Below are 13,961 nucleotides of genomic sequence, written 5' to 3' on the forward strand. Positions count from 1 at the left end.
CCCACACCGTTCCCCTGGGGATGCTCACTAGTCCACTACGGCACCTGAGAAGACTGGCTCACTCAGTGTAAGGAAGGACTTATAGTAGTTACCCTTATCCACAGTTTTGCTTTTTGCAGTTTTAGTCTGAAAATTCCAGAAATAAACAATTCATAAATTTTAAATTGTACAGAGTATGTGATGAAATCTTGCAACATTTGGCTCCACCTTCGAATCATCCCTTTGTCCAGTATATCCACACTGTATACACTCTCTGCCCATTAATAGCCATCTGAGTTGTCAGACTGACTGTCGTGGTATCACACTGCTCGTGTTTAAGTAACCTTTATAGTGGCCTAATGCTACGTCACAATACCTACATCATTGACCTCATTTCATCTCATCATCTCACATCATCACATGAAAAAGGGTGAATACAGTACAATAAGATATTTTGAGAGACAGAGAGCACATTCACTTAACTTTCGTTACAGTATATTGCTCTCATTATCCTACATTATAGGCAATTGCTTATTGTGCCCAATTTATAAATTAAACTTTATCATACGTATGTATAGAAAAAACAGTTTATATAGGATTTGGTACTATCCAAGATTTCAGGCATCCACTGGGAGTCTTGGAACGTATCCCCCTCCGATAAGGGGGGACTACTGTACATTCTAGGTTGGGGGAGAGTTTTCTCTCTTGGTCTCTGCTGCTGCATGTGAACAAGGAAAAAGTTCAATGGCTGCTGGGCAGTTGGGCTACAGTCTAACTGTAACAGGAGATTTTATGACCAGAAGGAGAATTAGCCTTGAGAGAAAATTTAAGTACCTGGTCTCTGATGACACTGCTAAGCTAGTGATCATGCCGTAGCTAGAGGCTAACCTCTCTATTGGTTTCTAGGTGTATCACACATATTGTGAACATTTAACCCAATTTGAGGCCAGGTTTTATTTACTTGCAGTCAAAATATCCTGATATGCTGTGTCCACTGCAGATACCTGACTGAATCTACACCATCCTGCCTATCTCTTCCCTCCTGTTACAATGAAATAAATGTCTCTTCTCTTGTCTAAGATCATTTCCTTTGCCTTGCTGTTAGCTTGTACCCCACCACAGTAATGCTCCCAATACTGTAGCTGCTTCATGTGCAGTCTTGCCGGGAGTTGGGTGCCAGTCGGTACATAAGATGAATATTAAGCAAGTCAAACTAACTTTGGGAATCTCTTCACCTATACTCAGCTCGTACTATAAAAGGCAACTGAAAGGCAAGATTGGCTAAGGACACTGCAGACCTACACGGCCTATCTCTCACTTATTCTAGAGCGGTCACTGGCACTTTTTAAACTGTCATTTTCCCCTTCCCCAACTTTTTTTGGCCCAACATGGATATTGAATATCTGAAGTTAGATACACATTGCACACACTTCCTCATGCTATTTCATTAATTACCATAGTTTCAACTACTCCCTGTACACTGATGATGCCAAATCTAGGTCTCCAACCCAGATCTTATTCCTGAACTCCAAAGTACCATACGCTTGCATGTCTGTCAGCTGGTATCTCCACTTAGATGTCCCCATGGTACCACACATCATCGTCCTCCCATCTTGCCCTCTTCCCATGTCTCCTAATCCAGAGGAAATAACTGTCACCTATACTCCATGTGCCCAAGTTGGAGATCCAGGCCTCATCCTTGGTCTGCCCCTCCTGTTCTCCATCATATCCAACCTATTAAGTTCATGTTACGTCTACTTCCTAAATCCTTCTCAAAGCCATCCTGTCTCTCCATTTACACTGTCAATACTCCAGTTCTGGCCACATCTCTTACCTGGGTTACTACACTTTCGAGCATGATCATTTCGAAAAAGCAAAATCTGAATGCTTCATCCTTTGCTTAAAAAAGCCTTTTGATGTTTGCCCACTGTTCTTGGGACATTCTAAACACCTTAACCTGGCCTATGAGACCACAGGATCTGACTACTGCTCACCTCTTTAGCCTCGCCTCTCACTGTCCCCACCCCAACACCTGCCCCTGAAGTTCAGTCCTCCTCCACCTGCCGGCACTGTCTGCAGTTGCTACAAAGTACATAACCCTGACCTCTCGCCCTTAGTCTTGTTCCTTCTTACCCATTTATCTTAGCTACTATTTCTCCTTCAGACCTCAGCTTCTTCTATAGAGTGTTCACTGTCCCTTTCTCTCTAGATGGGCTAAGGACCCTTCCTCAGTGCAAGCACACTAATTGGAACCCCATACTAACCCTATCATGACACATATCACCCTTATTGTAACTGTGTGTTAGATCTTTCTTAAGCTCCTTGCAAGTTCAGATATCCTTTTCTTCAAATTACCTCAATGTCTAACCCACAAGAGGTAATTAATAAAGACTGGTTTTATTAAATTAAAACATATTATTAAAGGTTGCAAGAAAATATACTGAAATATTAAAAGAGACTATTTCTGAGTTAGGGGATCATAGGTGGTTTTTATTTTCTTGCTACACCTCAATAAATTATTCCTGAACTTAAAAAATTTATAAATTAGAGTAAATCATAGAATGCTTAAAACATTAAAAATAATCTTCTGTACAACTGAAAAATACCTTGTAGTCCTAACAGAAAAACAAGCCATAATTAAGTGAGGCTTACCCTTACTCTAATGTGACAAAATGCCTCCATCTACTTTTAAATCCTCTCAGACTCCAGCTAGTCACTGTCCATGTCCCTCTACTCCCTAGAAGGGGCTCAGACTACAGAAGCCAGAGGCTGCAAAAGCCTCTGACACTTCCCACAGAATTCCCAAGCCCTGCTCTGCTCTTTAACAAGGACTCGTCCTGTGCAGGCTTCTAAGACAATATTCCTTTCTAAAAGGATTAAATGCACCAGCTTCTTTATATTCTCCAAGGAGTACAAAAGAGAGTTATCATCAATAAGCACTTAGCAGAGATTAGGAAGCAACCAATCAAAACCTGTCTAAAATAGTTAAAAACAAATTCACTTTCGAATAAGTATAAATACATACATATACTTTTATCTGTTATATAGCATTTTTTCCCCCTTTTTATGACATGCTTTCTGCAAACTGCTACAATGGTGAGTCATACTTTGTCATGTAAGGCCAATATTTTATTCTGGCTGAACATCTATATGGCATTATTATGCCCTTTCAATTCTGCCATTTTCCCTCTAATAAAAGACTATGGAGGTTTTCACGCTGAGTGGAAATCTAGGAGCAGACCTACATTGTTCCTGGACCACAGGAGAGGCAATCAAATCCATTAACAGTCGCATCAACTGAACCACCCTTTTCCAACCCTCAATACTGGTGAGAGAGCTTTAGAAATGGCTAAATGTACTAAAGTAATTAGCTTCAATGACCAACTGGCTACAATTCCTTTCATCTTTGATTATCATTGATGACCTAATGAATTTAAGACAAGCCAACAGTTCCAGGGTCAAATATTTCTTCTACCTGCAGGATGGAAATCTACTATTCATAGCCTAGAACTTACCAGGAATTACAAAGTAAAATATTTACCTTTGAACTAATTTAACTTTTTCAGGCCATTTATATGTAATTAAGAGTTTATGAAATGACATCCAAGACTTTAAAAGTATTAACTGAAGTTTGAAAGATAAATAATTTATTTCCTCTGCATCATAAAATTGGGGAGGGGGGCTTATTATTATTATATCAATGGTAAAGTGAAAAGAAGGATAGTGTGTACATTATGAACTGGGAACACAATCAGTATAGATTTTTATTAACCTCATGTAATATGCTTCTCCCTCTTAAAAATAAACACACGCAAAACACATTAAAAAAAAAAAAACAATAACAACAACAACAAACCTTCTTTTACCATGACGTTTCTTCTTGGTATCTCAGAGACTTACAGAAATTTTAATAATCATGGATCTTAAAATTGCAACACTAAGACCATCTCAAATTTTGACCCAAAAATCTATAGTTTGCAAGAGTTCAGAGGAAATGTACACAGCCAATGAAGCAATGCCGGCTCATAGCACTTGACTATTCAATTTCATTTGAACTTCATCTGAGTATTTGTCTATTTTTCTTCAGGACATAGAGGAAAACTCCAAGTTCACTGAGCTTCAGGGAAGGACATGTTATAAACTTAACAGAAAAATGTTACACAATTTGCTCTGGTACATGGAAGTGGAGGGGACCAAGCTCCTCAGTACATCTCTATTCATAAAGAGCCCAGTTGTTTGGTTGATATATAACCACATTCTGGGAAGCCACTTCTACCAAGACTATTTTAATGAAGACAATCTGGGCTACAGTCCAACATGCCACACTATTTCATTATAGAAAAGAGGATATGAGCATTGATAGTTAATTGATTACAGCTGCTGCTCATTATTAGCCCTGACTTCACTCGTAGCAGGATTGTCACTACTCAAGAGAGCATGTTTTAATTTTTAGATCAAAACTACACTGCGAGGATGACTTTAGGTTTCCTAGGCCCAGAGTATTAGATTACACACAAGTTTCATGATAATAATAATAAGAAGAAAAGAGATGGGAAATAAGAAAATCCCAGAAATCATTTAAGGAAGGAAAGACAGTCCTAGAAACTATCTGGGGCATCTTGAGACATTCTCATTATGAAAAAAACCCAAGTAGAGTTATAGAGCCAAGCTAACCAAACAGCTTATTTAGAACAGAAGAAGCATTTTTACAAATGCTAAAGGACAGTCACAGAAAAGAAAACACTAAACGCCCATCTTCAATTTTGACTTTTCCCTTGGGCTAGAATGTTTCCAAGTGTTTCCAGGCAAAATGTAATAGAATTCTAATATTTGAAGAAACACCTCGACTTCAATACAACTTTCTTGTATTAACAATATCAATATTTAGTATTTTAAAATCTTCAAATGTTTTGTCCCCTTCTTACATTTATATAAATATTTCTAAAATATTCTAAAATTTTAAATACTCTTCATGAAGTGGTGATATGTTAAATTAATGAAAAAACAAGGAATAAAAACAAAGCACTGAACTCTAAATATTGGAAAAAAGTTCTTCACTCAATAGTTTGATTCGGAATTGACTCTCTACTAAGAATTTCTCTGCCGATCAACCAGAAAGTAGCATAGGAACCTCAGTAGTCACTGGCTTCAGGCACACAGGTACCATTTTAAAGGTGTCTCCAAATCATATCTAGTGAGTGTAGAAAGTTCCTAAGGAACAATTATCTGGTAAACATCTTGCTGTTATTCATTAGAAACACCTATTGGAATCTAAAAAGCTCTCAGATTAACTGGGTTCAAGATTAAATAGTCTGCATAATTTACCTAGCATTATTTTTACCAATAGTGATTTACATAAAGAAAAATTATAGCTTAAATATGGAAACAGTCACTGTCCTGATTTCAAAATAAAGCATTTCAGTCCTATCATATTGAATTAACACAGTTTAAATGCTTTCAGAGGTTAAGTACTTTCAGAGTACTAAAGCTTTAACAGTTTAAATTGCTAAAGAGAAGAAAAATTAAAATCTAAACATAGTTTTCTATAATTTTAGTCATTCAGGCTTTGGCTTAGAATTTACATAAAAATCTTAAAGATTAGGAGAGGGAGTGGAAGGCATAGTGAACAGACAAGTAATTTCATTTAAAAAAAGCTCTATCTATAAATGTTTATGCATACTGATTATACAAGAAATTCAGGAGAATGGCTTCTCCTAAGCTCCAACTTTCCCCATGAATAGACTTTGTATTTACTGTAATACTCACCTGGTCTCCTGCCAGAACAAATATTTTAATATAAAATTTAATAAATGGAACTAAAAGTATTATGTCTAATTTAAAATTCCATATTGTGTAAACTATTGATATTAACATAATTGAGTTTGTAAACAATCCATTTGTAGACGCTAACCTTAGACACTGTATTGACCCAAAATATCTAGTGGGGCTCATCTGCAAAATGAAGCATCAATGCCTGGAATTCATTAAAAGTGTTACATGTTTAATTCTCCTGCCCTACAGCTCCATTGTCTCGTAAAAATTTTCCTTTGATGTCCCCCACTAAAAGAATTAAAGGAATATTGTAATTGAAATGTCATCAATAATTCACAAGACCCTCCTCCACAGCAATACATCTGATGAAATATTAATTGAGCTCCACAGACTGACAGTCTACAGAGGAGCACTTGCCTGTAATTTGAACCACGAGTCCTGATCTTGCTGTAGCTCAGACCTGCCAAGAAGGCAATTATCTGGATGGTCTTGCCCAATCCCATTTCGTCTCCCAGAATTCCTCCTGCCTGCTGGCAGTGCAATTCCCATAGCCACCTAACACCTGTCTGCTGGTACCTACAACAACAAATACCAACAAGAAAAAGAAAATGGCAAACGGTGGATAAAACAGATCATAACAGAAAGTACTTATGAATTAATCATTTGGTTTGGTTCTAGTACCAGTCAGAGAAACATGCCGGATGTGTGTTTTACATGAGTATTATATTTATAAAGTCATACATTTTTGATTACCTAGGCATAAAATCACAATTTTTTTTTTTTTTTAGAATGTTAACACATTTCTAATTAAACTGATAGATGGGGTAATTAGGGACTATTTCATTTCTTTTTCAACATTAAAAACAGCTTGGTAAACAAGCATAAACTTATTATCTTTTATTTAGTGTCTTTCTGGAAAAAAATCTCAAATATTTTGTTTTTTAAGTTCCAATAATTTCTCTATTAAAAAGGGGGCATGACTAGCATCAAAAAGCAGGACAGAGAATACCACCACTTACAGCATATACTGTTGAAAAGTCATTTGATAATCATATTGTCTTTTTATAGAAAAAATTAAATTATATTTTAAGGCCCTAAACAGTTCTGAATAATAGGGCTGCTCACAAAAATAGCACATAACAGATGATTCTGCCATATTATTAACAGATGCAAAAAAGTAGTTTAAAGACTCAACAACATAAAGGGCTTTTTAATATTTTAAAGAAGAACTTGATTCAGGGATTTTTCATAGATACAAAAATATCAGAATTATTAAAATTTTAAATAAATGGTACAGGTCAAAGAGAAATAACATAGTACCCTCTATAAAAAAAAAAAAGAAGTTGGCATTTTCCTTTCTCCATCAATGGCATGTTTAATCTATAATCTAAAAATGAAGTTTTAAAAGGGAGTAATACAAAAAGAATTTTTGAGAGTGAAATAAAGATTTAACATCATTGAATGGTATAAAGATTATATGCCAATATAAAAAAAAATCTAAAGCAGAAAACACTTAGGTTAAAAGACAACGAAATCAAAGGATTTTTTTTTTTCAAAGAAAATACCAAGACTCATGATCCTCCCACCTTAAAAACAAAGTGGTTATGGTTTTATTGCCCAAATGTTTACCATCTATTTGGTACATGGTATTTCTAACCTAAAATCTCATTATGAAGTTCAGTCCTTGTTGAACTAGTTTTATTTAATCTTTTCTCAATAAACGTCATAATTAACTTTCCCCAGTATTTTGCAATCAATTCCAAAAGTCTAACTCTAGCTGTTGCATTATTATCTACCATATAAAAAAAACTTTGAGAATTTTGCTGCTTACTAAGCTTGCTAATTATAATATACACTTTGAATACAAACACTAGACAAGATGATTAAAATTCAAAATACAGTAAGTATAGTAGAAAGATCATTTAATTTGAGAAGAAGAAAAGGTTCTATTAACACGTGGTATATGACCAGAGAATAAAGGCTACCACTTAAGAAGCCTACTGCCAGGGAGGCACCAGGCCAGGCAGTTTGGATACAGCCTCAAAACCACCCTGCAGGGAGATGATCAGCCCATCTGGTAGTTAGAAAATACAGGCACAGAGAGGTTAAGTAATTTGCCAAGGGTCACACTGCTAGAAAAAAATAACCAAAAGTGAAATCCAGAACCTCTGATTCCAAACCACTTTAGAGATAATCCTGACCAATGGTGAAGATTGGAAGAACTACTCAGGGGGTTATTTTGCTCCCTAGAAGACATCTGGCAATACCTACTGTTGTTACAACTGGGAAAAGTACTATTGTCATCTAGTGGTAGAGGCCAGAGATGCTAATCTACATCCCACAATGCACAGGAATAGTCCCTACAACGAAGAATAATCCAGCCCAAAATATCAGTTGGGCTGAAGATGAGAAATCCAGATGTAAAATCAAAGCTGGTTCTGAACTGGCTACACTAGACTAATCTCAGCTTTGGAAAAAGACGTATTCGAAAAACTCTCCAAAAAATGATGTATGGTAGTCTCCCCTTATCAGTAGTTTCGCTTTCCGCAGTTTCAATTACTTGCAGTCAACCACAGTCTGAAAATATTCAATGGAAAGTCCCAGATATAAACAATCTATAAGTTTTAAATTGCACATCATATTCTGAGTAGTGTGATGAAATTTTGAGCCTTCCTAGTCCGTCTTACCTAGGATGTGGATCATCCCTTTGTCCAGCGTATCCACACTGTATACACTCCCTACCTTTTACTCAGTAGTTCTCTCAGTTATCAAATTCACTGTATTACAGTACTTGTGTTCAAATAACCCTTCCTTTACTCAATAATGGCCCCAAAGCACAAGAGTACTCATGCTGGCAATTCAAATATGTCAAAGAGAAGCAGTATGTGATTCCCTTAAATGAGAAAGTGAAAGTTTGGTACCATCCATGGTTTCAGGTATCTACTGGGGGTCCCGGAATATATCCCCCTAGGATAAGGGAGGACTACTGTACAGTTTCCAGAATTGCTAAATTTTAGTTAGTGGACCTCGTTTTACTGAAGTACAGAACAACTCTGGAAACAGCTCCTCTGGAAAGAGCAGGGACCAAAAGTTCCCAAAGTTCATTTAGTATTTAACTACTCTGCACTGCCTCCATCCAACACCTCTCTTTGTTTGGGGCCAATCAACGTAAAGTGAGAAGAATCTGGAGAGGAGCAATGGAGAAATCATGAAAGAAATAAGAAATGGTGACCAGTATGGTATCCCAAAAGGAATTTGGGAGGGAGTTAAGATATCTGAATTCTATGTAACCCAGGAGAGGCAGTAACAGTGTGCTACGTGTTATCTTGTCTAGAAATGTAATCTCCAAGGGTGCTCAAATAGCATATGATTATGTGTTTATAAGATGATGATTAACCTGAAGAAATGACTTAAAAAAAAATATCTACTAGGCAGTCTCTTAAGTAACATTACTACATGGAAATCTCCCCAAACAACTGGGGACATTGTACAAAGATAGCAAAAAGAGGCTCTTTCTTTCCATAAAGGCCCTCGGACTGCACCAGCACACTGGCTGGTAGGCTGGATGAGGATTTAGGGAGTCTGGGTTCTAGTCCAGCAGTGCCACTAACTGACAAGTTTTGTTGCCTTAATTTCCTAATAATAAACACTAAAACAATTATATACTTTAAACGAAAGCAGGTTATTGAATTCAGTTTTCAAAACCTTTGAAAAGCATATAAAAATTATACTTTAGGAAAATTTAAAGATTTTTATAAACTTGTATAATATTAAAGAAATCAGTATACTTTGCTTTCCCCTTGAGACTAAAGTATCACAAAATAACCACAGATAATTGGTATATCTTGGCATTGTCACACTAACCCAAGACTGCATTTACTAGTGTGGCTAAAAGTAAGGTCAAAGGAGTGAACTCTGTCATTTGATTGCTAAATTATACAGATGAATGCATTTGCTGGGCATACTTTCAAAAGGGAATTTTAAAAGTTAAACATGATCTTGTAGAAAATAGCACTTAAATGGATAATTGTACCTTCTGACTCCCTTGTGTACAACAATATCCTGTTAATTTAATTCCACAGAGTGCGGTAAATATAGTAAAAAATATAACTACAGCTTAAAATTAAATTGGCCTGGCAAAAACTTAATCATAAAAGAAAAATGGAGACTATCAATCCTATTATTTACATATATATAGTAGAAGAAAAGAAACATAAGTTTTATAACATTTATGAAATGTTTAAAATCCAATTTTTGAGAGATAAAAGATGAAAACAAAATACTTTCCAGGAATGTGCGATTAAGATAAATTAAAAAAAAAATGTGTTTACATTAACTACAATAAGGTTAATAGTCAATACACTGAATCATATATACTTTTAGTAAGCAAAGTCTGGTTGTAACTATGAAAGTTCTTTGCTAGAAAATCTCACATTTAAAAAAAAATATACATTCAACTTGAGTCTTGAGGATATTTGCCAAATCACTTATTACACATGTAGAAGTATCCTGTTTTTGATAAATCGATTTAATCTATAATTTGGGTATTGCTTTTGCTAGTACAACACTGATATTATTTTGCCTGTTTCTTAATAAGCAATCACTTTAGAGAAGATTAAAAGAGTTGCCGATAAATGTTGTCTTTATTTACCTTTTCGTAGTTAATTTTCATTTGGGAAAAGCAATAAACAAAAGAGCCACCACTCCAAACTATAAAATATCTACAAAAATTACTGGAGAGATTCAGATATGAATTTCTTTACAGTTCCTCTGTCCAGTTATGGCAACCCAATCAAGATTTAGCTTTCCTATATGTTTAGGACTTAGCTTTCCTGTATGTTTAGTGGAATAAAATAACTACTCCCTGACCTTTTCCCCCCAACTCTGAGAAAAATTAAAACTAGTATAAAAGCTCTTTGAGAGGAAATATAAAAAACATGCTATTTTTAAATAGACTTCTTGTGCAAGTTAAAGGCATGCCAACAGCTGAATCTATGAAGGAGATTAAACATAACCATCTCAAAGAAATTTGCATCCTGCACTCAAGTGATGATACGAGAGACAAAAAGAAGTTATTTAATGGTTTAACTTCCTATACGCATTGAGGAAGCCTCCCTAAAGTACCTTGTTAAGTAAGTCCCAGGAGTGATGAGATTGAAAATGTGCCTCAGTATTTACATTCATCATGGGAGACTTGCCTGGGCCTTGTAGGCTAATAGGCATGCATCTATCACACAGCATCTGGTTATCTATAACATTGGGCCACCTCACATATGAAACAAAGTCAGTTTCAAATAGCAGCTTAATCCTGAAGGTGTTTGCCTATATCTTCTCTTTTGATATTAGAACAACATCTGCATAAAATATTCAGATGCACATTTGGTCGGCTCAAAGTATTATACTCTTAGGTATAACACAGGGCACTCAGAAAATAATCTCGACAGTTTTTTATTTCCACAAAGAAGTAAAAAAAAACTCCTCAATATTGATTTTAATATACAACTTTTCTTAACCTAAAAAATGAGAAGTTTGGTTCCTTGAAATTATTAAGAACAAAAAAAAAAACTCAATGTAGATGGCTTTTAAATGTGTTGCTTTTAGTCTGCTGAGACAGGTCTATTATAGATTCACCAGTTTACAAATATACCCAATGCACATTTTAGTCAATTTATTATCATCTAATTTTAATGAACAGCGTGTGGCTAAAATTTTATTTGACAGTATCTGTATTTGCAATAAATTGCTGCAAGTACCTTAAGGGTCCACAGGTAACTACTGTGTAATTCCTAAAATATTAATTTGTACACAATGGCTTGATGATAGATACAAAGGAAAGAACACAGATATAAAGGAAAGAATACATGGCACGTACTTAAAGAGCTTTTTGAACAGAAAACCTGGAATTTTAAAACCTTCATTAAATTCAGCATCACTTTCCTCAGAATCATCTTCGAGCTTCAGACACTTCTCTTTGTCCTGCAGTCTCAGTTTATTCCATCTCCTACCATGAAAATAAAAATCATATTTCTATTATTTTGGTTACAAGACAGATTAAAATAGAAAGTTCTAGATGATGCACAGGAAAAAACAGGCAAATTAGAATGGTCTTTCAGCTTTCTGCTGTCAACATTACCCAAAACACTGATATTCAAAGAAGAAAAACAATTCTCTTTTCCTTCTTTTTCATTTCAGTTGTTCTTATTTGAATTATTATAGCTGTGCTAGAAATATTTTTGTAAGGCCCCATTTCATTATCAAAACTACTTGCTTCTCTTCTGGCATGCCCTAAGGAAAATTTTCTCTGCTAAGTTTCTAAGATATATGAACTTAATTCTAGAAAAGATTCAATGAAAATTTCAATTTAACTAAGTATCTCCAAAATGGCAATATAACAAAAAATATATCTTATTTATAATTACTATTTCTGTGCTAAAGATATGATAGTCATAGTATAAACAGCACAGTATCTTGAACACAAAGCAAATTTTTTTGTCAAAATTACTATATATTAGATTCACATATTGATAACTTAATTGGGGGGAGGGCATCAACAACATAAAAGCAGTGATAATTATATCAGTGAGAAAAAAAATGTATTCACTAAATAAAACCTGTTATAAATTTAGTAATATGATGCTTTTTCAGATACAAAATAAAATATACATTTATATTTCTGAAGGCTTATGTCACAAATGTATAACAGAAAAAAAGTCTAAAGATCTGAAAGTCTTAGTAATACACCAAGGTTGTTGGAAAGGTAGAGCCATTTAGTCAGACTAATTCTGCATCTATATAACTATAATAGACACTGGTGTCATGAGTTTAAAAAAAAGAAAAAAAGAAAAAAGTCAATAGCCTTATATTCTATTCACTTCCAAAATAAAAGGATGACTTTTTTCAGTGTGCATGCTGAATTTCACAAAATGGTGGAAATACCTTTGAAATACAAGCTCAAAAGAAGGGAATGAGAACAGCAATATATAAGAAGGCATTTATCTGCCACTCATTATGCAAGAATAGTAATGTGTGAGAGAAAGCAAAGGAGAAAATGGAAGGATAATATTGCACACACTGCCTAGTTAGAGGAATGGTATGTTTTCCAGTATTAATTACCGAAGCAGCACAGAGGCCAAACACAGAGTGACAGGCAACTCCATCCAAGGAGCTGATGGAGGACCTTGAAGCACATCTTCTGATAAATTCTTGCCTTGCTAAAAATTTCAACTCTTCAAAGTAACAAAATGAAGAGTTAGCTGAAGTTTAATCATAACCAGTAAGGAAGAACTAGTTGGTGACTTGAAACTGCTTCTCAGTGTACTAAAAGAACCTATAAATAAGCACTGTTGGTAATTTCCAGAGGATGGCAAATGGAAGAGGCAGAATAGGGCCAAATCTAAGGAAATAGCTATCATATAACTATAAGGTTTAATATGTGATAGTCTTTTTATGTAAAAAAATTAATGATCTTTTTGTGTTTAACTTCTAAAGGCAATCTCTTCCTCTTTTTTTATTTTTCTTCCTTAAAAATCATCTCCATGCAATTGACGAAATGAGGTACCTCTAGGTGGCTGTAACAGTCTTTGCTATTCTTCTGAGTTTCCAACTACCTACAAATTTAGTTACGTGCAATAGCATACAGCAAAAGTTCTCAACCAGGGGCAAACTGGCCATCTTCTATTCTCCCTCACCCCTACCCCAGGGTAATCTGACAACGTCATAACATAATTGATTGTTATAACTGCTGGGGGAGGGGAGATATACTACTAGTATCTAGCAGGTGAAGGCCAGGGTTGCTGCTAAGCATCCTATCATGTACAAGACAGTCCTCCATAATAAAATGTTATCTGGTCTCAAATGTCAATAATGCCAAGGCTGAGAAACACTGGCATGTAAGTACCCCTAACTACTGAAACTTAGAAATCAAAATGATGTATACACATTTTCCTGATGTGTGCATATGTATGTATATGTGTATGTGTACATATATACGTATCTGAATTCTTGCTATCTGAAATTTAGCAAGCAAGAAATTTCAGATGAGAAATTCCTCAATATCCAAACTCTTACTATGAAGAGCTCAGAACCAAACATCTGTATAACAAAAGATACCTGTATTTAGCGTATCTGTGGACAATAAAAATTTGAGAAAAATAAAAAAACTAGCACAGCCACTTAAAAATATTTCATTTTGCAACTACTCAAAGATAAGA

At 35.1% G+C, this 13,961-nt stretch overlaps 1 protein-coding gene across 7 annotated transcripts in view; it reads right to left on the minus strand.

Moving 5' to 3' along the window:
- The window catches only part of ERCC6 (ERCC excision repair 6, chromatin remodeling factor), a 71,723-nt gene that overhangs the window by 31,295 nt on the left and 26,467 nt on the right, over positions 1 to 13,961 (minus strand). For 4 of the 7 annotated variants that reach the window (XM_011355406.2, XM_011355404.2, XM_011355405.2 and 1 more), the window contains 2 exons: positions 11,624 to 11,752; positions 6,169 to 6,327 (listed from right to left, as the gene is read on the minus strand). The exons of 1 other annotated variant lie outside the window; for it this stretch is intronic. In XM_011355406.2, coding sequence (XP_011353708.1) covers positions 6,169 to 6,327; positions 11,624 to 11,752 — 288 coding nt within the window. The remainder of the gene's footprint in view (positions 1 to 6,168; positions 6,328 to 11,623; positions 11,753 to 13,961) is intronic. 2 more of the 7 variants (XM_023527962.1, XM_011355407.2) reach the window with 2 other exon arrangements.

This window comes from Pteropus vampyrus, unplaced genomic scaffold (assembly GCF_000151845.1).
Source record: "Pteropus vampyrus isolate Shadow unplaced genomic scaffold, Pvam_2.0 Scaffold20, whole genome shotgun sequence".
In the NCBI taxonomy this organism is placed as follows: domain Eukaryota; kingdom Metazoa; phylum Chordata; class Mammalia; order Chiroptera; family Pteropodidae; genus Pteropus; species Pteropus vampyrus.